The sequence below is a fragment of the Perca flavescens genome, chromosome 10 (genome assembly GCF_004354835.1).
Source record: "Perca flavescens isolate YP-PL-M2 chromosome 10, PFLA_1.0, whole genome shotgun sequence".
NCBI classification, from domain to species: domain Eukaryota; kingdom Metazoa; phylum Chordata; class Actinopteri; order Perciformes; family Percidae; genus Perca; species Perca flavescens.
In genome coordinates this window covers 22,657,638-22,682,630 of record NC_041340.1, presented here as the reverse complement: position 1 = coordinate 22,682,630, position 24,993 = coordinate 22,657,638, and the positions used below count along the sequence as shown (strand labels likewise).

At 41.0% G+C, this 24,993-nt stretch overlaps 1 protein-coding gene across 3 annotated transcripts in view; it reads left to right on the top strand.

Moving 5' to 3' along the window:
* Window positions 1-24,993, top strand: part of nlgn3a (neuroligin 3a) — a 129,415-nt gene that overhangs the window by 44,594 nt on the left and 59,828 nt on the right. For 2 of the 3 annotated variants that reach the window (XM_028589082.1, XM_028589084.1), the window contains one exon: window positions 3,237-3,386. In XM_028589082.1, the coding sequence (XP_028444883.1) occupies window positions 3,237-3,386 (150 nt within the window). Of the gene's footprint in view, window positions 1-2,838; window positions 3,030-3,236; window positions 3,387-24,993 lie in introns of those variants that run through there. The other variant, XM_028589083.1, reaches the window with a different exon arrangement.

Sequence of the window (24,993 nt, the reverse complement as noted above, 5' to 3'; positions counted from 1 at the left end):
GATCTGATTGAGAGAAATATATGAGAAAATGATGTGTTACATACATACGTATATATTTCTGTTCAGTTCACTTTTCATTGCACATCAGCTTTCATCTGCATTTCTATCACGCACAGATTTCTTTATCATCATGAGTTCATTTGTTTCTTGTTTTTTTTTTTTTTCCAATTCGTTGCGCATGTGAGTTTTATTGCAAATATACCAGTCTGTGCATTAATGAATCTATCTCTGTTTCTTTTCTAGCACAGAGCTCTGTGCTACATTGTGATGCTGTGAATATTTGTGTTGATGTAATGATGTGTTTGCCTCGGAGAAGTTAGAGAATCAGGAGGCAGCTTTTTCGAGTTAGTCACCTGTTACACCACATTAGGCCGTCTGCAGCAACCGATAAAGCTCTGATCTGATTGGTTAAAAACAGCTACTCACTTTATTACCTCTAGTCATTCTGTGCTGCAACCCACATGTGGATGTATCTAGAAAGGATTATTATTTCTCATTTTCAACCAAAGTCCCAATTGGGATCTGTTATATTCTCCTCTGACACAAATCAGTGTCTGTGAGAACTGTATATCACATCTGTGTGACACCCCCCCGCATCAGATCAAGTCAACAAACAGATTAGAACAAGTGGAGCTGCAATGTTTTGTATCGCTCTCCCTAAGCTATTTAACTGTTGTCATGGAGACCCGATGTGAATCAACAAAAGAGGTGACTGATAACATTGACATGACTAATCTCTTTTTCTTATTTCTGCCCCCTGTTCCGTCTTCCTCTTTGCCATTCTCCTTGTTTCTGTGGCCTATTTGTTTGAGTACCTTGTGTAGGATATGCTGTTTTTTCTGCCTTTCTACTGCCCCCTCTTTTCCTCTCTCTGACTGTACCTTTCATGCTTTCTCACCCCATGCATCCCCCCTCTTGTCTAAGATAAGTGTGTGCATAGAGAAGTGTCAGCTATAAATCACATTTCACTGTGTAGCCTTCTCAGATACCAGCAAGATAAAGAAAGCCATAAATAAGTCCACATCACATACAAGTTATTGCTTTGCTTTTAAACGTAACAGGGCCTTGAATAACCAAGGGAATAAAAAAAAAAAAAAACAACAACAACAACCTGTGAATCAAGGCTGAGCTCTGCTATGGGGTTTACAGAAAAACCGTGTCTCTACAAAATGCATTTAAGTAGTTGTCCTCGGTGTTAGGCATGCTAATGTGATGGAGTGCATAACAACGAGCAGTGCCTGCAGATGGATGCAGATTGGGCTGTGGAGGATGTGGTCTGCGATTAGCTGTTCTTGAGGATTTTGAATTTTGGCTCTCAGTCACCATAGCAACCAGAATACAAGACAACCCTTTTAAATCTGAGCCCATTGCTTTCTCTCTGTTTTAGATTTTCCCCTCTTAATTTTATATCTTTATTCCTTGCTTTCCTTTTTATTTTTCTTCCTTTCTTTGTTTCTATCTTCCTTCTCTCTCTCTCTCTCTCTCTCTCTCTGTCTCTCTGTTTTCCTCACTTTTTGCCCTCCCACCCCTTCTCATTCTCACCACTCTCAGGGCTTAAGGAAAAAAAAAGAGAGGCAGGGAGTTGGACAGAGATGGAGGGAAGGCGGGAGAGAAACAGGGAGAGACAGGGGAGAGTCTGTGAGTGAAAGCGATACAAAGTGAGGGAGGGGAAGGCGAGAAGCTACACAGAACGCGGGGGGAGCAGGAGTGAAAATGAGAGAGAGTTTCTTGTCTTGTCTCCCAGCTCTAGCTAGCCAGCCAGTAATTCAGTCTATTCCTCAAACAGAGGCTTTTTTCTTCCCTCTACCTCTGGATGTGCTTTATCCGGCTGGAATGTTGCTCCAGCTGAATATCAAGCCCTGCTTCGGGAATAGAATAAACAACATTTTACCAAAACCGAAGCACAAATTTAACTGCCTACAATGCCAAGCAAGACTGTGCAAATAAATTGTTGCCCAGAGATAGGCCTGTGTAAAAAGGAGGTGCATGGTAGCATTGTTTAATTAGCCGGTGCATTTTCCCCATCACTGTCAAGCCAGATTAGCATTCTCCCTGCTTAGGAGATGTGTCAGAGTACCTATCTCTTTATTCTCCCTAATGGCTTCTTGCGTGTGTTTATTGGAAAGTGGGTCTGCCTCCTGGAAGGCAACGGGAAACCAAATGCAACCCTAATAGTTTGGTTTATATTATAAATATTTTATATGGTAAAGGACCAATTACTATAATGGAGTTGAACTCAACGTGTGTGTGAGTGGACATTAATTTGTTTCCCATAGAGCTGACATGTATACGGCTATTGCCTCCATTTCTATTAGTAGGCCAGCAGACTGTATCCTGTAGGATTTTATACAAAAAATGTGACCGATGATGCCATAAAAAGGTCAGACTTAATCTGACTCCAATTCTATGGTCACTACACTCTGAATAGTGTTCGTTTACTGGTAGATCAGAGAAATAAGACTCAGGATCCGAAATAAGACTCAGGATTTGTCCAGTTAAAGTTAATAACAAGCTTTAGTGAATGATATTGCAAAATACAAGAGCGTATGCATACGGATCAGATACTTCAATACAGGTCTATCCTTCACCTACAAAGATTCCCCCAGTATCTGATCCCGCTAAGTTAAAATACTGTCTTATTTATTCAATTCTGTCCGTCCCTGGTGGTGCTGTCATCAGTTTGGATCCAGTCCAGATCTTCTGGCTCCAGCCGGCTCCTAACGATATGTAACACACTGCATGGAAGTATGACCTCGGCCTTTCCCATTATCAGGTCAACAGAGACAAGTCGCTATTGTTGGATTTGAACACCTGTGTGTTTCTAATCTTCTGAGTTTCACGAGAGCCGAGGTCACTTCCATACTCTGTGCCACAAATCCCGCGCTTGCAAAACATTGCTCCTTGTTGCCTCCGTTTCCCCCCGATCAGAGAAGACCTTTTTTCAGGCAATATCTCACCCTCCCTTTATAATGTCTTATCACTTTAAAACCAGATGGCCTCTCATAACCCAGAGAAGTGGAGGCAACAAGGTCAGCTTCATGAACTCTGAAATCTCTTTTTAACACTTTCACAAAATATATTCTAACAATCCTTACAGCTGGTATCTGAGAGGTGACCGTCAGCTTGTCTGTTTGTGGCCACCATGCTCTGTATCTGCTGTATCTGAATCTGAGCTGACCCTTGATCGGAGTGGGTGGACGACAATGTGAATGTGTTAATGATGGCCGCTCTTGCAGACATACGAGATACTGGGGCCAAGCCTGTGATGGTCTACATCCACGGAGGATCCTACATGGAGGGGACTGGCAACATGATCGATGGGAGCGTCCTGGCCAGCTACGGAAATGTCATCGTTATCACTCTCAACTATCGTGTCGGAGTCCTCGGTAAGCATCTTTCCCTTTCTTTTTTTTTTTTTTTTTTTATTTCACCTCCTCCTTCAAGGACTTTTTTCTGTGCCATCTTTATAGGGCAGCTAGGTGTAATGAGCACTGCTGATTGCCACATACACTCAAAATAAGGCTGAGGGAAAAACACTGGTTCCTGTGCTTCTTGTTGATGTGGTGCTCGTGTATCAAAATCACAGTAATTGAGTGTGCTGAATGTGGGTTTGTTGTTGTGACTGGGGTTTAGAATAAATTAAGAAATTATTGTAATAAGGTTGGGAAAAAATGATGAGATGGGCGTGATGCTGGAGAGATGGAGAGGAGAAGAGTCTGTTAGAGAGAACGAGGGGTTCTCTCTCTGAGTTGCATTTGGTTGCAGATTGACTCACAGCTGAATCCTCTTTCAAACACTGTGTGTGTGTGTGTGTGTGTGTGTGTGTGTGTGTGTGTGTGTGTGTGTGTGTGTGAGAGAGAGAAAGAGAGAGAGTGGAGTGGCAGAGAGAGAGAGAGCAAACGAGAGGGAGAGAGAGTTCCATGGAAACAGCTGCAGCAACACAAAATGGAGTTTGTTAGCACACTACCCAAGCTTTGTACCTTTTCCATCCATCTCTCTGACACAGCTGATTTTCCTCCTCACAATTTTTTTTTTGTGTTTACTGACTACAAACACTGAATATAACAACATACTTGTTAAGAGTATTGCTTCAGATTTGGACTATCGCTGGCTGCTCTTAACATAAAGGAGTGGTAAAGTGTTATTCTATTTTTCCTTTGGTCAACAAATCGCATAACAAATCTCAAAACCTACAATTGATAACTCTGTTTCTCAGTACTGTCAGACTTCTTCATACTGTATGTTGCTCACAGCTGCAAGTGTATTGGTTCTAAGTGAAGATGTAAATAATTAAATCTTCACAAGTCACAAATATATAATTCCATTTCAAGCTCCAAGTAAGTAATTTCCTAACACAGCTGGGAACTATAGTTTTTGGCAAACGTTACTCAAAATGAGGTAAATATTGCATTTGCTGGGGACACTTCAGCTGCAGATTAAATAAAGTATTTCCAAACAGCAGTACAATGCAATGTCACTCCAGCAGAGAAGTAGTAGAGACCTGACAGTACTGTCTACAAAGCAATATCTATCTAAAGTTTGCTAAAATCAGCTAGCATGAGCCACTGGTCATACGAGACCAAGTAAGACTCTTGCAGCAAAACCCTGAGTGAAGGGAATTGTGTGTGTTTTATTACTTATAAATATTTTATTTGGAAGGGAATGACTGTGCTTTTTCTTCCTTTTTAAAGTTCATAGTATCGCTTTAGTATTCACTGGTGTGCTAGTGAGTATTTGTTTAGCTATATCAGTGTCTCCCAACACAGATGTATAGGGGCACCATAAGAGGTCACTAAATGAAACTGAACAGTCACAGGATGATTAACAAGATAGGAAAGAAGAAGGGAAAATGGCTTTTATTTGTTTTTGTTAAACATTCGGGCATCTACAATGTATGAAATATACAATCTCTGATGAGGTGTCATAACTAGACATTGCTTTGTTTTAAAGGGCCAATATTGTAAAAAGTGAGTATTGTAAATGTCTTTTTTTCATTATAAAGCATCTCAAGGTGCTGTATAAATACTGTGAAAGTATCAAAACGCTCAATCCACAGAGAAATGCACAGTGCCCTTATTGAGAAACGGTGTCTTTAAATGAGCCGTCAGGACTTCCGCACAGTTGTGATGTCCCAATTATACTATATATAGGTAGAAAATGGCGCTACAGTGCCGTTAAAGTCATTCCCCGGCTGCAATGATGGTGCAGAGATGCCAAGAGCACAGTTGCAGAAGACCTGGAAACATCGACCAATCAGAGCAGAATGGGCTTTATTTATATAGGTGGGTATAGGTAGCAGACAGAACAGACTGATATGTTGCTTTCTACATGATTATGCCGGTCTACACAGGTGAGTGCATTGATAAGTATTGACTTTTTACTCACGAAGGTTTTATTGTAGCCTACTTACAGAAAATAGAGCGTGAGTTCATCTGCCCCAGCAGCCGTATCGTTCCCAGTCAAGTGCTGCGTGTTTTAACGCACACACATCTCGGCTCAGCTGCGTGTGTGTTTTAACGCACACACATCTCGGCTCAGCTCTATGCGTGGAGCTCAGGCATCGCTGTACAGAATCCCGGCATGTGAATAGAGATGCAAATACAGGGGGCTGGGTTTTTGCTCTAAATGCTTGAAATGATAAATAACAGAACACAGTTTTCCTCTTTACATTTTGTGAATTCATGATTATTCTGCGGGCCAGACTAAAAGCTTTGGCGGGCCGGATGTGGCCCGCGGGCCGCCAGTTGACGTTCACTGCTTTAAGGGACCAAAAGGCAAAAACATTAAAAACATAAAATATGACCAGCCTTATCCTAAAGGCCCTGAAACACCAAGCCGTCTGCCAGGAACTAGTAGGCGAAGGCTGCCTGTGGCTTCACCTCACGTCAGCTGTCGTCGCCTTTGTTTTGGTCAAAAATTACAGTGTAAGAGTACAACCGACAGCCAAGTAGGCTAACACGTACGTTCTGCACCTGCGTATGAGGAAATATTTCTCCCATTCAACAAGGGAAACCGCTATGATACCCAAAACAAACAGCGTTTGTTCGATCAGCAGCAGAACGGAACAGAGCGTACGGTCACTCTGCTTCACTCACTTCACTTCACTGTTGTCTCTCGACAAAGAAGTCTCCCTACAGTAGGAGTGGAGTGGAGCGACCGAACAACCGGCTGCTGGCTGGTTGGCCAACGTTAGCTTGCTAATTTCACCCACCCAACATGCCTTCATCATACACTGGTTACAGAAAATTAGCCAAACAAAAATGTCACTCATCTGGCAATATCAATGTGCTTTCCTATGATGTGACAAGAGCATGTGAATTAAACATGAAGTACATTTTACTAATTTAGAGGCTGGCCGGCTGGCTAGTAAGTTAGCTTGCTTGCTAGGGGGCTAATTGTTTAGCGGTGCAGAGAGAGAGAGAGAGGTCTGTTACGGTCTTTATTTTAAATTTCACAGTATAGGATATTAGTTTATTAACATTAGTTTTGTAATGTGTAGGTATGTAGATATCTTTTAAAAGACATGTTATTGTTGGAATAAATATACCTACACTTAGTTATGTATATCTTGTTGTACGTTTGCCATCTTATGGACATAATGTGACATTTGAACATCATTGTTGACCAGTTTTGACATTTCTTATGTGCATCAAATGAGATAAAAAATGAAAGGAGCCTTGTGTGTACCTCTCACAGTCATTTGTTTTCATCACAAGTTTTCAAGCCGAACAGCCAATCAGATGAATTGGCTGTTTGACGGTCGCTCACCGTCGGCCTAACTTGGACCGACGGCCAACAGTCGCCTTGGTGTGTCGGGGCCAGAGAGCTTAATGTCAAGAGCAGGAGGGTGACTGAGGAGTGGTGCCTTATCCTCCAGGACATTGAGATGACTGGTGTGGTTGAATCACACAGACACAACTACATTCATCCTCAGACTCTTTTTTATTTTTTATTTTTAAGGACATGAGAGCACTACGGCCTATCGATTTTGCCATCATTGTCCCCTTAGATGCACTGTGTTTTCCTCTGTCATTTTTGTGGAATTTTGAGCGTTGTAATTAGCTTTCGGGGTGGTAAGGTAGTAGGAGCACTGGCAGTGCATGCTGCTTGGTGCTGCTGCCGCTGGTTTAAAGCTGAGCACGTAGACCTAATACAGATTCTTGATCATATTTCTTTCATGGCACTTCAATTATGAGTCAGATGTTTCTTCACTCGTTGCCACATTTCGCTAAATGTCATTTAACATGCATGCACACACACACCCTTAAACACCACATAGTACTGTAAGCATGTGTGCACAGCTAGTGTTCACACAAACAAACACACAGTGAGACACAAGCACAAATAATCTACACATACAGATGTGGTTTTGAACACACACACACACACACACACACACACACACACACACACACACATTTATGCATAGACATACACACATGCACAGTTTGCAAAGCAGCTCTCTTGGTGAGCTCCCCAGCAGCCATTCTGAGAAATGAGCAGAGAAGAAGTGATGCATGTAGTTGAGCGATAATGTCCATTGCTGTAGCATGGTCTGATAATCTCCCCATGGTACGGCTTTAAACTGTTATTACAAACATACTCATAAACCAAATAAAACCAAGGCCGGAGAGAAATCAGACCATGATGCACTAATTAACACTAAGCTGTCTGAAGATTTTCAGTAATAAAGTTTGAATTGCAATACACAAAACATGAGAAATTGCAATTACATGTATTTATTTTTTTTGCAGTTTTTTTTAGAATACAGATTGAGCATTAATCTTGTCTAGACAGCATTAAGTGGAGTAGATTAGCTGTTTGTATTGGACACTGTACATTAGCCACTGCACACAGATTTGAAAGCTCTACACTTTCACTGTAACATCATGTCATATGACAGCTACTGTACAGTAGATGAGCACAAATACAATTTTTACTTCCTCTGTGGCTTCAACTCAAGTACTGTCCAGCAGGACTCCCTTCATTTAAATAATTTAAGAAGAAAACAAACTGTAATTTAGATGCCACACTGGGTGACGCAGTTACATGTAGAAATGCAGAATAAATAAATAAGTATTAATGGAAAAAACAAAAGCTCATTTAATTAGGCTGCTTAAAGGGATGAGGGAATAATGGAGGCAGAGAGAATTAGACAAGATAATGAGTTTAAAGCGAAAGCAGACAAGGCAAAAAACTACGCTTTCTGACACTAATATAGCTCTCCCACCGTCCCAGGGCAATCTGAATATGGCATTAATAATGCAGTAAACACCTTTGAAATACACACAACAATCTGAAAACTAACTAATTTCACACAAACAATAGGCCCAAAATATTCAGTAAACAACAGCCCTCACTAACAAATCGGCACTGAAAGCATTGAAAAACATTTTCCCCAGCAAATTTCAACAAATTGGACAGCACCAAAACCTTGGTAAATGTCAGCGATGAACGTTTTATTTATCTATTGCATTAATTACATTTTTGTTCTTCCATTTTTGTAGCAGCACTATTTCCAGCTTTACAGGGCTTTTCAACAATTTACTCAAATGGAGCAAAATTATTGAAAGATGGTGCTCAGTGCCTTATGAAATATAGATTTAGCGTTTGTTTGGTGTTTTTCCAAAAGACAGGCCGCAGTGGATGTAATCTATATTTCAGCGTGGTTTCATAATATGTGCATGGTGGCTTTAGATTCCAAAGTGAAACACAAACACTCCCAGAGAGAAAAAAGGAGAGGAGAAATACTGTGGAAAGACGAGGTAACATGGAGACCCAAATGTGTCGAGTCGCTGCCACTCCAGTTGCAAATAAAGAGGAGTCCACTAAGTTTCCAGTGCCGTTCTATCATCCCCCTGCAGCTTTTAGCCTTGCGCTGCTGAAATGGTAATTATTGCTTCTAAGGGTAGACCACAATTCTCCCGAGGCTCCATTTGGAAACTTTCATATCTGAACCTTTCACTATTCTGATGAATGAGAATTAATTTAGATTTAATCTTTAATTACTTATTGATCCACATATGATTGACACCAGATGAGATATGGAGAATAGAATTACACTGTCCGGACTGTCTTGTTCGGATTTTTCACACTCTGCTCGGGGCAGGGGACCTGAAGAGCAGAGTTTGTTTGCCAAAGAGAAACAGTGTTGGGATTTCTGCTCATTGGGGTGTGTGTGTGTGTGGTCTGTGAACGTGGTGCACGTGCATGTGCTTAGTTGCCGCGCCTCTCTAATGATGTGTAATGAGTCCCAGTCAGAGGGGAGTATCTTGTATCACTGCTCTTTACAAATATAATTACTCACTGGCTCTCCAGAGCATGTCAATTTCCCAGTCCATTGCGGGGAGGGTGCTTAATTACTAGTTTCCAAATGCATTAAAAATTAACAATGGCTGCTTTTCTTGCCAAAACTCAAGGTTAGATTCTTCCTCTCTTCAAAAAGGAGAATGGTCAAGTACAGTCTGCACTTGTGGAGAGTTTTTCACCTTCCACAGGGTTTATTTGTGACCTCTGATGTCTATCTCCCATTATCTCTCTGATCACAGCCCTTTTATAGTGGGACCGTCACAGCTATGGACTGTCGACTCAGTCCACCCAAGTTATTCAGGCCTTCAAAAGAATAGTTTTAGATCCAATCAAATAACCTAAACCCACTGTATGAGTGTATGTGAGTGCAGCACTGAAGCAGTAGCGCAGGTGATGTACTGTAGCATTGATTTGTTCAGTTGTCAGAGTTATTCTGTGTGGTAAGTGACTCTGCCTTTCTCTCTTATGCCCAGCTCCGAAATGGAAATGGTGTCTGTTGGTAATGCAGCCAGGGATATGGGGAGCAGAGGATATGTGTGGCTGTGTGTGAACAATATTGCAGAGCAAAAGATAGTCTATCACACAAGTTTGTATAGTTGTTTTTCACTGACTGGAGAATTACTGCTGAGTTACACTGAGAGCTGAACAGTGCAGTTTGCTCGTTGCCTCCTGACTCAGACACTGTATTCTTCAGGATGTTGGTTAATTAGTCATACTATATGATTTCATCTGGATACTTCCTTTTTGATGTTTAAAACCATTGGCCTCATTTACACTTGTCATTTCAAGTGTCTTTTATCCAAAGTTCATAATTTAATACAATTGTTTATATACATACTGTATATGCCTCTCGGTTGGCCAGATCACAAATCTGATTGCCTGATCTGCCGTGTTTATCCCAGACTACAGGCACATCAGGGTCGGCCCTCCTCCAGTCCAGAAGCAGATGTAATGCACCTGAAGCTGTTTGGTAACAGCCAAAAATAACAGAAAAAGAATAATGTGTGCTCGTTAGCAGCTCAAACCAGTCCCTCTTGAATGCATCTTGGATGAATTGAACACTTAGTGTCCAGAACAGATGAAGTGACTGAGTGTAAGTGTGGTCTATGCTGTTGTGGTGTATTCCTCTTTGATGCAAAATGCTCCTGCTTCCATGATTTTATTGCACCGCTTTCATAAAATGAGCATGGAAATTACTTTTTTTTTTGTTTTACTGCGAGTACATATGCAGGATATAATCTGTCTGGGTGCATCTCATTTGTCACATTGGATGTCTGGGATCACAAAAATCACTCTGTGAGTTACTACGGAATAAAATTTGGGATGACAACCTCCTATGTGGCGAGAGTGAATTGACTTAAAATAAAGAGCCTCCCTCAGTAAGTGTTCCCAGTCTCAGTCATTTCGGTTATCATCTGATATATGAGCTTGGCGCCGAGCGGAGGAATTCTCAAACAGTAGGTGGAAGAAAAAGCGAAGGCAGAGTAAGTTCTCTTTGTCTTTTATTATCAGGAGAGGGGCTGAGATGGATATTTACTTGCTTTTATTTTCATTTGGATGAATTCATCCAAATTAAGCAGGGAACAAAAACATTTATTCATCCTATTAATGTCAGGGAGTGAGGGATTTAAGTAATGGTTTTCATGCTCCAGTCTGCAGCAGCTTGTTGATGCTGCTCTCCTACAAATCACTGCCAGGAAATTAACTCTTAAGCCGCTCTTGCCAGACACACTGCAACAAACGTCTGGCTCGGCAAGACAGGGCCGAGATTGGGCCTATTGTTTCCCAGTGCTTGGCTTTTCACAGTCCAAAAAGATGTTTCCTTTCTAGCTTGAAACTCTTGTAAAGTAAAGTATTGATTAAAATTGAAGGGGAATAACACTGAGTAGGACCCTTCCACAGCAGCAACCTCAAATCTTCATTTAGGATGATTTAAAAATATATCGCTGCTCAAGCATTTATAGGTTAACTTCTTTTTATTAAAATTGTTTTTGATTATGTTGTTTGTTGAAAAAATGACTTTATAGTAATTCTTTATTCCTATATTAAATCCTACATAAAGTAAGTTCTCAGATGCACTTTGCGGCACTGCGGTTTGATTAGCTCACAGCGCAATCTGCACCACATCCAGAGAGTGTGCCGTTTCAAATGCTGGAGACCTCCCTGATTGAAAGAATTTAGTCGGTTATTGAGGGAGGGGAACCAATCAAGACTAATTGTGTTTTCACACACTGATGGGAATGTCCCAAATCTGGAACTTCCAACTGGGTGTCCTCACAGAGTTGCCTTCATGCATTCTTTTTTAAACAAATAAACAAGACATTGGTTGAGCTTGTTCCTGTTTTGAATAACATTATTTCTGTCAATTTAGGGGTGGTTGGGTAGGTAGGTTAATGGGGCCGGGAGGGACGTAGGGAGGGAGGCAATCTCCCCCGATTGCACCATTGCTAAATTTTTATGTATGAAAAATAAAGTCTGATTGATTGATTGACGAAACAATATAAATAGACTGACATTTTGAAGCTTAACAGGCTAATACAGTTGAAGTTATAATCCTTAATATTTTCAGGAAATCAAACCCTGTTTTTGATACTACTTAGGGTTGGTATATTTTAGCAATAGCCATTCAATGAATTTACATTCCATAATTACCTTGCTACAGTGGGGGACATAAGTTTTTGACCCCTTGCTGATTTTGCAGGTTTGCCCACTTACAAAGAATGCAAAAATCTACAATTTTAATCATATGTACATTCTCACAGTGAAAGACAGAATCCCAAAGAAAATTCCAGAAAATCACATCATATGAATTTATTAAAATTGATAACCATCTGATGAGGAAAAACAAGTATTTGACCCCCTGAACAAACAGCATGTTAATATTTTGTAGAAAAGCCATTATTGGCCAGCACAGATGTCAAACGGTTTTTATAGTTGGTGACAAGGTTTGTGCACATTTCGGCAGGGATGTTGGCCCACTCCTCCCTGCAGACAGCCTCCAAATCATTCAGGTTCCGAGGTTGTCGCCTGGCAACTCAAATTTTAAGCTCCCTCCAAAGATTTTCAATCGGTTCAGGTCTGGAGACTGGCTAGGCCACTCCAGAACCTTGATGTGCTTCTTCTTCAGCCACTCTTTTGTTGCTTTGGCGGTGTGCTTAGGGTCGTTGTCGTGCTGAAACACCCATCCTCGACCCATCTTCAGCTCTCACTGAGGGAAGGAGATGTCGGTCCAGAATTCCACGATACATGGCCCAGTCCATCCTCCCCTCAATACGATGGAGTTGTCCCGTCCCCTTGGCTGAAAAGCACCCCCAAAGCATGATGTTGCCACCACCATGCTTGACGGTGGGGATGGTGTTCTTTGGGTTGTACTCAGTGTTCTTTGCCCTCCAAACACGACGAGTTGAGTTGAGGCCAAAAAGTTCTATTTTGGTCTCATCTGACCACATCACCTTCTTCCAGGCCTCTTCTGAGTCGTCCAGGTGGTGAATGGCGAACTTCATGCGGGTCTGTACATGTTTCTTCTTGAGCAGGGGGACCTTGCGTGCGCTGCAGGATTTCAATCCATGACGGCGTAGTGTGTTACCAACCGTTTCTTTTGTAACTGTGGTCCCAGCTGCCTTCAGTTGATTCATCAGTTCCCCCCTTGTGGTTTTGGGATGATTCCTCACCGTTCGCATGATCAGGGACACCCCACGAGGCAAGATCTTGTGTGGAGGCCCAGACCGAGGGAGGTTGGCGGTGGTGTGGTGCTTCTTCCATTTCCTGATAACTGCACCGACAGTTGATCTTTTCTCTCCAAGTTGCTTTCCGATTCTCTTGTAGCCCATCCCAGCCTTGTACAGATCGGCGAAGTGAGGCAGGTGTATTTGATGTAGATAATTGGTTCGGATTGGGGCTGTGTCTTAAAGAAAGACTAACTGGCTTGTAGGAGCCAGAATACTTGCTGTTTGTCCAGGGGGTCAAATACTTGTTTTTCCTCATCAGATGGTTATCAATTTTAATAAATTCATTGGATGTGATTTTCTGGAATTTTCTTTGGGATTCTGTCTTTCACTGTTAGAATGTACATATGATTACAATTGTAGATTTTTGCATTCTTTGTAAGTGGGCAAACCTGCAAAATCAGCAAGGGGTCAAATACTTATTTCCCCCACTGTATATAATAGGTTTTATTGTTAGTGGCAGCGTACGCCATTCAGATTACCTACACACAAACAAGATTTACCAGAAATAATGCAAGCATGTAATCAAGCATTACTGTTCACTCTCCTACAGTCACATCATAGTTGTATTATTTAACATACTGATAATGCAAACCAAGTAATTCCTACAGTAAAAGCAGGCACGGGAAATGCAATGTCTTTGAACGTAGCACCGACAGCAATGCGACCACAAAACAAGACGTCGTCATTTCTGGCGGGTTTTTTTTGTTTATAGTTTTAAATATCGTAAAATAACATGACGTTTTGCATATTGGATATTGTGGCTCACAGCTAATTTGTTCATTCAGTTTCATTGGCTACATCTGCAAAATCACCTTTACTAAGTTAGAAAGAGAAATATGAACACAGTGAGGCAGCAGAATAAAAGTAGTCTAGGTACTCCTTTTTTATTTACCTTTGATCACTCAGAAACAAGTATTCGGGCTAATTATATGGATACTGACTCAATTCCAACTTTGACATGGTCAGCCCAACCCCACTGCTGACAGACACAATGCTTAATTAATTTTTCTATTTGCCATTGCTATGAAGCATAACCAGTTATGTGATATGTTGAACAGCTGATATATGAAATACCTTCAAAACATTTTGAGGTACTGTTTCTTTAAGTCTAACCACCTGCTCAGAATAATCATAGCAGCGTTGTGTAAAGATGTTCTACACTGAATGAACAACAAATCCCCCCCTCAATGTTGTGACTTGAACTCACATTTCTGATGTATTTTTAATGAGAATGTGTCCTTCTTTTTCATCTTACAACAAATGGAAACAGGAACAAAGCTCATTATACTTCATGAGCCTGACATTTCAGAAAACTGTGACATTAAGAAATCAGTTTCTACGGTATAGTAATGATTTTCTCTATGTAAAACAAGCTGTGCTGTAGCACTGCCCTGAGATGAAAACACGTTTCGATGATCGCAGTACTCCCACCAAAACAGTAAATATGCATTACAAAGACATCAAAGAGCTAACCTGACAATTGCTTTCATCTGGTCAAGGGGTCCTCTGCAGCGTCTCATGTAAAAATGGAACACTTCACCCAAAGATGGCAATATGAAGTGCACAGATGGAACGGCGGTTCACTGAAGGAAAATGTCGACCTTGTGTCAGTTTTTGTGGTGGAGATTCTTTATTGATGGATGTTTGACCTTTACTGTTTGTGATGGAAGACTTGCTTCTTGTGAACTTGCATCCTAAACATGAGTAAACATTATTCTTATTCAGTTGCAGGGAAAAAATGAAGGTTTTGAGAATACAGATATGTGTGGCTCCTCAAAGACAAAAGACTAATATGTAGGGCGCCCAGATGGCTCAGTTGGTGGAGCTGGCGCCCATATGTGGAAGTTTGCTCCTCGACGCAGCGGGCCCGGGTTCGACTCCAACCTGTGGCCCTTTGCTGCATGTCATTCTCCCCTTTCATGTCTTCATCTGTCCTCTCAAAAATGAAGGCTGAAAATGCCCAAAAAATAATCTTTAGAAGACTAATATGTACTGAGTAGCTATCTCGCTCGCACTGACATGGCATGGTACAGCAACAACAGATGGCATTTCCTCAGCACAATCTGACCTAATACTGATTCAGGGGAAGAGCTGCAAACTCCAGGTATGCCACTAGCTGCCAATTTTGTTTTTCATATTTTCAAGTAGTCGTTAAATTGATTGTATTTGAGTGTGAGACTCAAAGTACCCAACAGGCTATATAATGCAATGCATGCACAGTGGCAGGTGTTGCCAATGCAGTCATTAAGCTATTCTTTCACCTTTGGTTTTTGTGGCGGAGGCTATAAACTTGCACAAATAGTTTTGTGTGAATCCCTGGCTGGCCTTTACCTTTGCTTTCAGAGCCAGATGCCCTCTTAATAGCCACACCAGTAAATCCCTAGATATATTCACAGCAACAGGGGCTTTTGTGTGACCTGCTATACTTGGCCATGTTTGGACTGGTTTATTTCCCAGCAATTGCAAAATGACCTTGGTTTCTCAAGGATATAAATTGAAGGTCCCCTCAACCTTTAATGTGTCATTGCATAACACATTAGCTATATAACATCATGACCGTGGAATGCGTAGCTGTTATAATTTATGTGTTACCGTACCCCCTGGGTCAAACTAAACTACATAAATACTGAACTAAGATTTCTGAACATATCTGAAAAGTTCTAGACTCTAATAAAACAGTAAATGGATTAAATTGCAGCACGAAATAAGGCAAAATCATTCACATTACAATCTAAAGTACATTGAGGGGCACAAAATGCCAGATAAAAAAAAACATTGCAGTCTGGGTAAATGGAACTGCAAATTACTGTTTTGTTTCTCCACTCAGATATTGACTCCTGGACTGAAAATCAATTAAATGAAAATTGTACAAAGTCTTTGAACAAATATCACTCTGTCAGGAGATGGCACAAGCAAGATATATATTGTATATCTGATGGTGAATATTTGTATTTCTGAGACTTTTATAACTTTAGTCTATTCCCAACTTGTATTGGGCTTCTTGTTTATGGCTCCTGAAAGATCTATCTGTGGTGATTCATTGCTTGAATGCTTTGTTTTGCTTTATGCTCTGCTCTAGGAGGGAGTATGGGGCTTCTAATGGCAGCATTGCTTTTCTTCTTAGTGCATTTGTCCTTGAGGGATTTTTAACTTCATAACCAAAAAACACACAGGCGCTTTTTCTTCCTCAGGGCAAAATGCGTACAGGTAACAGCCTTATCGAACAGAAGCCAGCATGTACACCTTTCAGATGAGCCCAGTGCGGTATGTTTGATCATTCAGAGAAGATGGAAAAAAGTGTGTGAATCTAAAACTCCCTCCTTTTTTAGGTTCTTATTGCTTCTCAGTAGCGTTGTGAAGGGTAGGAAGGGGGAGAATTAAAGAGCCGGGTACGGAAAGCGGAAGGGCGGAGGTTAAGATTTGTCCATCATCAGGTGTGTCCTGAGACAGGAATGATGTGTGTAAGAAGATATATATTGGCCAGTGAGGTAGAGGTACTTGCTTCTTGTCTTGTAGAGGCATTAATCATAGCAGTGGCCAAGCCTATAACCGCCAAGGTCAGCAGTCCTCATATGTGTGGGAGGCACTTTCCACAGCTGCCACCACAAAGCACTGCTGCAGAGGGGCTAACAAAGGCGGGAGCAGGGCTTAATTTGTGCCGGATCCTGCAGGAACAGGATCCGGGATCTCCCAAAAGGCACCAGCACCTATTTGATTGGATCAGACGCCTCATTTGTCACTATCAAAATATGTGCATTTTGTGTAATATTAAATATAATTTGTTCTGTCCTTCTTTTATTTCCCAGTGAAGTTGGTCGTAAATGGCTTGTTTGCCTATTTTGGATGCATTTTAAATCCGATAAAAAAAAAAAAAAAAAGGATTACATTACACTGACGCATGTGAGTTTTGTGGTTGTGAGCTAATGTTTCTGTGATTTGAATTGTTTTGGAGAGATAAACAGAAAAGGTAAGCACGCGTTTTATTACTATTCTCTGTTGTGTTGATGATTGATTGATTGGGAGGGTGATGATGAGTATGATGGTGATGATAATTAATGCATCAGGCCAATTAACATTATGTACTGTAAGCCCCACAGCTAAGCAAGTGGGTGATTATGCTGTGAAATTGTGAAATAAGTAAGCCTAATGAAAGTGTTTGTAAGTCACATTGATGTGGGCATGATATGTGCATATATTTTTGCATATTACTGTAAGCCCCGCAGCTAGTGGGCGTTTTTGCTGTGTGGTGAAATTAGTATGGTCAATTATAATTCCAACCGTTGTGGGCATATAGTGTTTACTGGGCTCCATTCTCACGTCAGAAGATGCAACAATATTTCTATTGGTTGCGCGGCACATAGCATTGTTTATGTCGTTCTTGTTTGGTTTCTGGTGTTTTTTGCATACATTCCATGACTTCTTTTCTTCCCCTGACCCGCAGGCTCAGCAGCCTCTCTGTGTTATGGCACTTCCTGATTTACAATTTCAGCGCTGGGCAGGAGGCAGGAGTTTGAAGAGGGTGAGGAGCAGAGTTTTGAATTGACAAGGTGAAAGTAGGAGAAGAACGGGCAGGAGAACAAGGTTGGATTAGTGAGGAACCCGGGGCGCGTGGTCGGTAAAGAGTGCCACTTGAGGTGGTAATGAAGGAGATTGCTAAGCAAAGGTAGGTGGACATTTTTGGGATTAATGGATTAAAGTGGGCAGCATAGCTGGGGAGGGGGAGCAAAATAACAGTGTGTGAGGTGCACTTGTAAAGCGGGTGGAACTGCACCAATCAGAGGGATGAAGGTTGGGAGGGACAGTGTGTGAAGGAGGTCTTGTCACAATGCTTTTAATCACACCTCTCGAGTAGGAGTTTGGTATTATTAGCATAGGACAGATGTGAGAATGAATGCCCATTTAGGGAGAATCGTGACTGCTTAGAGCTTTGTGAAAGATGCCAGATGATAAAGGTGCTGTTAATGTAGCAGAATACAGAGCCAGATATCCAGTGAAATGCTTATACTTGAAAAAACGTATTCACAGAAGGACCATAGTAAGCAAATAGGTGGCAATATATCCACGACAAGTTATATTACTTGTCAGGCTAGCACCATCTCTTTCCTATGAGAGTTAATTTTATAGGGCTATATGGGATTTTGAATGTGTCATAACCCCAAGGAGGTCTATCAAACGTGTGGGAGGGCATTTCCACTCTATTACGCTATGAAAAAAATATTATAATTTTCCTTACTGTATGAAACAGAGGTGAAATACATCCTTACATTCTGTAGTAAACGGAGCTGTGGCTGCAGTCCAACTTAGTCCAACTTCATCTCCTTCACTATTTAGGAGCCTTGATTGGTATAAAATTGATCCAAGTGGGATTTTCCCACCATCTCCTTTGCCCATTCTTTTCAACCCCATGAACAAGGAGATACTCTGGAGGGAAATGTAGAGAATTAGAACACACTGGAAGGGCTTTGTTGTAGTAAGCCAGTGTACAAGGAATTTTCAGGAACTGCCTTTCCCTGACTGCCTTCTGCTTATGTAACTTTTGCAGTCATTTCAGGTGTGTGTGTGTGTGTGTGTGTGTGTGTGTGGGGGGGGGTGTTGTCTTCACTCTGTGCCTGTCTGTAGGCATCTTTATATGAGCCTGATAATTGTTCTTTTTAGGGAAAGATAGTACTCTTGGTTAAAAGGGACCAAGGTATTTTGAAGATTTTGAAAAGAATTACTAATGTGTGTTTTCTTTTTTTTCAAGGTTAGTACTGGCTCCTTTTTTAAATCAGCTTCAAGGGCTAATGTGTAAAACATATGGGAATAGTGGCTAGTCAGAGAGAGTTAAAGTAACACAGCACAAGCACAAGAAATCACATTATGGACAGCGACACAATAAATCTACTTTTAAAATTGCAATGTAAATATAGCTTCTACTTCATCAGCAGGCATTCAAAAGTCAGATTATTTTTGTTTGTAGAAGTCAGTTTACATATTGAGAGTTAAGTCAGTTTAACAATAACACACTGTATATTTTCAGTGCAATGTTGCGCAACTGGACACGACTACAGAGAACACAGCATATGCATAATTTCTGACTTCAAACTAACTTTATATTTATTTTCTTTACTCAAGCAAATAAAAGACAGGAAAATCTACTGCCAGAATGGCCAGACAAAACTAACTGAAGTGGCCACAGACAAAAGGCACTAAAATAAAATAAAACTCTTAACGAGGCAAAACGTCCTGGAGTGAATGAGGCTTGGCGTTGGCATCTCCAAGATTCAGTGACTAGGATCTGGAACAGAAAGGTATATATAATGAGAGCAAATAATGTGGCCGATCAGCCAAAGCAAACTATTAAGCATCAGTCCCCGCCAACGGGATTCCCATTAAAGTGAATGTTGGTAAACACCCTGGACAGCCTCAGATTCAGCACCCTGGACAGCGGTCAAGACTTTCAATGATTAGGGGCCCTATAGACCTTTTTCACGGCAGACGTGTTGACATGTCATAGTAGGAAAAGCACAGGTGTATTCAAAACCATTAATGATGACTGCATTCCACTTAGGAGAGGCCCTGCTATCGTGCATGCTGACCCCCCTGAAATAGCTTACTGGGACACTTGATGGAATGCAGCCATCGTTAAGGTTATCAATTTCACCTCTGCTTCTCCTACTATGACAAGTCAAAATGTCTGCTGTGAAAAATGTCCATTGTATTTGCCTGTATTATTTTTCTTCTTCCTAAGAAATCCATGTTCCCATGCACGAGAACTCACCAAACTTTGCACATAAGTCGTGGTGGCGCTACAACAGCCATCTAAAATTCTAAACTTTAAAAATACATAACAAATCAGCCGTTCATGCTACAACGTCGCAGCTTATGCCAAACTGTAGCCCCAATAGAACAGAAACTATGCTCTGCTGTTACCTTGTAGCAATTTTGAAGTCCATTATTCTACTTTTTGCAAAAACTGCAAAACTTCTTAAACCTCCCACATGTTTGTTTCAGTTGACACCAAATGTGGGCAACTTCATCTCCAGACTGTTCTCCACAAAAACAGTATTGAGATTTTCTATTCATCATAAATTGAGCCCACAGTGCTTAAACAAATCCTGCAATTTCTTCCAAATTAAATGTTGTATGTTCATGGAAAAAAATCACAAACATCCAAAGATCACTGTAGATTTGGTGTGTGAATTTTGTTTTGAATTGTGTCCTCATCTACGCATTGCAGTCAATGCAACATAGAGCATCTTTAAACATCAGTTTGGCATTCATTGATCTTTGTGAAAATAAATTACAGGTATATCTATGTTGTCTTAACCAAGTACACAAATTCTCAGAATTTTCTAATGACAAAATCATTTTTTACAGCAGTTTACAATTCAGCATTTTCAAGTTTGAGCACCTGGTATTGCAAGATGATCATACACATATCTAATCAGGCATTGTGCTGTGGACAACTGCCCTGCATATTTTACAATTCATTTAAAAATTACATATTTACAGACATGGATGTAGATAACCTGGGGAAATCAAGGGAAAATTATTAAAATGCCATCATATCATGCAAGAAAGCTTATGCATACACATGGCCTGAGCATGTGCACGTGTGCCTGTTTGTAGGAGTGTGTACAGGGCAAGTCGAGACATTCCTATAATGAAATGGAAATGTTCCCCTCAAAATTAGCTATTGATACTGCACACATGTTACTACTTTTTAAGCTTTTGTCACTTAATTTGATTTGTTGTTTATCAGTGGATTTAATATGTTTTTATCGAGGATTTGGTTCTCCAGCAAAAGAGCTTTGTTCACCACAAATACGACTTGCAGTTCTGTAAATCACACTATCATAATAAAAGACTGTGATGATGGATGATGAAATGGTAAATATTGAACCAGCTATTCAATTTTAGACAAAAAAAAATAAAAAATTGCAAATAGCAATTTGAAATAATTAGTTTTTGTTACAGTGTACGTTCTGTACTGATTTTCAAAAACTGTGCACAGCGCAACCTAATCAACAGCAGGGCTTAATTGAGATTAGTCAATAGAACAGGAAGAGGCTTTGTTCCTCCCAGGCAAAAGAAGTTCAAGGGATTCTTGTAAATATCATGCAGGACTGATGTGAGTGTCAGGTTCTGCTGAATGCCAGTTTTCTCATGAATAAAAGCAGCGGAATGTGTTGATAAATCCTGAATGTCTTGTTGGAGTTGCGTGGCTTCAGGTGTTGGCTGACATTCTCTCTGTGGAGCTGCCTGTCAAAACGATGCTAGGCCTCTGGAGCACCGCTGCTGTCTCTTTCCATGACATTTTTCAGTGGTTGCACTTGAATATCCTGCCTCTCTTCAGCAATATGATTGTAAGACAGAAAATTGACTCAACCTCACTTGCATATTGTACCAGGATTCCCTCCCTTATATTCTGGGGTCTCATCTGTTCCTGTTTTGTCTAACAGATATGAGCCTTGCTGTGTTTTCCCATATGAAACTGTATTAGTTTTTGTCTTCACTAACATGACGTAGCAGGCTAATAAAAGCATCATTAAAGTGTGTGTCACATTGCAGCCGCTCCGGGAATACTTGCCACAGAGTAGCAGCTTTCATCCGGTTCTGGAGAATTGTGGGTCCTGCTCCCATATATTGGCCAGGAGACCATGTGAGTTGTGACCCCATGCCACTTGTCCTTTACACTCACTGGCTGCATGCTGCCAAGTTGACCTTTATCATTAACCCTGCTGCGTGCTTGTCATTTGAAGTCTTTATTATTCACGCTTCCCTTTGGGTATATTGCATACCGGGGGAGCATAGAGGAGGGCTGCAGAGCTAGTTGGCACATTTACTCTCAGCAATTATAGCACTTATAGCTGCTGCTGTGAGAAACCAGAATTTTCAAGCACAAAAAAAAAAAAAAAAAAAGATGTACAAAAATGGTGTGATGTCTACCCAGTAGTCTCGCATTGTCAAACCTATCTCCACAGCGCTGTGGAGTAACGTGTGGCTACTCCACAGATACATTTTGGGATAGGAGAAAGGGTTGTTTGCATTGTATTTAAACCAATCACAGCTATTTAAATTAGCTGGATATATATCTATCTACTGTTAAGAATATCTAAAAGACGTGTTCGTTCTGATTTCTGGAGGAAGGAGGAGAGGCTGGGGTCAAATTGAAAGTTAAGCAAAAGGTTTAATGAAACTGCATGAAAACGACAAGACAAAACATATACACTGTAAACAGCGGACCGCAAACATGCTTCCCCTTTCGGGTCACAGTTCGCAGTCCCGTGACATGACAAAACAAATGTTACACTGCAGCTGACAGCGGACTGAATCCATGCATCTCCTTGTGGAGTCACATCGAAACAGTCCTGTGACATTCCCCGGACCATACATTTATTCCCCTACATCTGGGTGTTTTCTCAAATGAAATCTTCCCCTATTGGTCAGATGTCTCTCAAAAGAAAAGTTGTATGTTCCCAATCAGTGTCTTGAGGCTACACCTGGTCACAGGATCTTACTGAGACGGTGTCAATTGTTTCCAAACTACAGCAATACTCGTTCTTTGTCTTAATCACGTCTGGCTCAACTGGCAATGGCTCTCAAAGTTGTTTAAACAATAAGTCTTTCTAGCGCTTTTACATTTATGCTAAATCAGCAATGACCTAATCAATTCTTTAGAAGCTTGAGAAGGTGTGAGCCAGACAAATGCTGATTAGGCTTAATCAGTATTGAAACATTCCTTCACTCAGTTACACAACAGTTTACATTTTTTAAGTTACATTTTTTACCTTAAAGTACATTGTTTTCAAAACGTAAGCATGGTTTTAACTATTTACTTCAACACTACCCAGTTACAACTATCTCTCCTAAATGCAACACACCAGCAGAAAAAAATGCTCACTTTGTCTTACAGGCACACATATCCCTCTTTATTAAATATACATGCACTGGCTTCAGCACAATATTGTACCATGCTTTGCAAAGAATATAATACAGACAAACTCAAACATCCACTCCACATTTTTTTATATTATTGATTAGTCTCATCATCTCATCATAGTGACAGTTTCTTTCACACAACAGCATTTGTTCCATTTTTTTGACTTTGGTGTTTAAAGCCCAGCCAGACGAGAGGTGTACACACTGTGGCTGAGGCGCTGTTGATATTCTTTGGACACTCGTCTTTATCCGCGGCAGTGTTAATCAGCAGCCATTCTAATTAAACTCCGTTTGCACTTGAAATGCTTTAAAACATGTTCAAACACTTCTGAACGACAACTGTTTGATAGGACACATTGCTGCTTCCGTCCTGCTCACAGGTGATAAGAGCAGCGTGTGCAAAAATGAGTCGGCAGGGATGTATATTAAAGTGCAGATTGTCTGCGTGTTATCAAACCAAGTCAATCCGCGTCACTCACTTTCTCTATGATATTTTTTCATGAATGTTTTTTACCCCGATCCCACATCCATTTAGTCTTTATCACAACTATTTTCATTATCATCCAGCCTTGCCACTTGCCTTCACTCAACCTGCCAAGTCAGCAGTCTCCCACAAAAAGTAATCCGTGCCTTTACTGATGGGCTGTGATAAAGCTCTCATCGTTTCAGTGCTACAGCGACGGCTGCAGAACGTGGCAAACAGGCAGTTGACACCCTAGTTCTGCTCTGTCAACTATTCAATTTGAACAGAACACTATCAAAGTGAATTCTCCCAAATTACCTGATGATGTTATACATGCAATTACAGTGTTTTGGTGCGGCTATTATCAAGGCATTTCCATTTGTAAGTGGGGAGGTGGAATATCAACTTTGTACTAGCCAAATGATACAGCTTATGTAGATGTGCATACTGTTTGCATGTGTACTTGATTGTAGTCCTGAAAAAGCACTACCAGCCCTGCATACCATGTTACATAAATGTTAGCCAAATGACAAATTACAAAACATGTTCACCTCGCAGAATTTCCCATCATCAAAAACAGAGCGGAGGAATGCTATTTAGATTACGAAATGGAAAAATTGCAAATGCATTTTTTTACCCTCCTTCACCCTGTCTGAATCAATTGAACAAACCGGCATGATATTTGATGGCCTGTGAGCTCCAATTATTAGAACAATATTATGGCTGGGGTAAGTCAGGGGCACTCTACTGGAATTCCAATAGTGTTTGGAAGCTATTTGTATTGGCGTTAGTCCTTCAGGGGCTGGAGAAGGGCATACAGCTCAATAACTCAATTCTTAACAATTAGCCCCTGACATGTCCCCCAGAAAACAGATAGAGAGGACTCTAGTGGATAATATTTTCCAAGTATAGAGATAATTGTTTCAAAGCCCCAAACAGCATTGTAAAAGAAGTTGTGGCTCCGTTTTCAAATCATACTTGCTCGCTGATAAGATCGTTGTTTATAAGTGCGTAATTCTTCATTGCTCAGCTCTTTAGGTGGCTTTTATTCTGTCGGCATCAGCAGGGATCTCATCACAAGCACCGGCCGCTTCTCGCTGTACTGTAAAAAAAAAAAGAAAAAAAGGGCTGTTCTCCAGGGTCACTAATTATCAACAGCACAGTTGCAACATTTCAAATGGCACAGACCTTATCACTCTCAATTATAAATGTATTATACTGTAATCAGAAGGGCTCTTGGATCAGGGATCATCTAACTGGCCATGTGCCTGCTCCCAACCCCCCACCCTCCACCTTCCCCTCCTTGGAGCACACCTCCTCAACCGTGGACCCAGCAGAGAGTGACCGTGGACCGGGGCCGACCTTGCTGCATCACCGCGGTCTGATGTTATTAGATTGTCCAGGAAGGAGAAAGGTTGAAAAAGCATACGCAGTCCACCTCGCATTCGTTTGGTCTTCGGTGCACTTTCAAGGGGATAGGGCGAACAAATTGAGCTGTCTGAAGGTGTTTGACTGTGTGTGTGTGTGTGTGTGTGTGTGTGTGTGTGTTTGTTTGATGTTTGTGTGTGT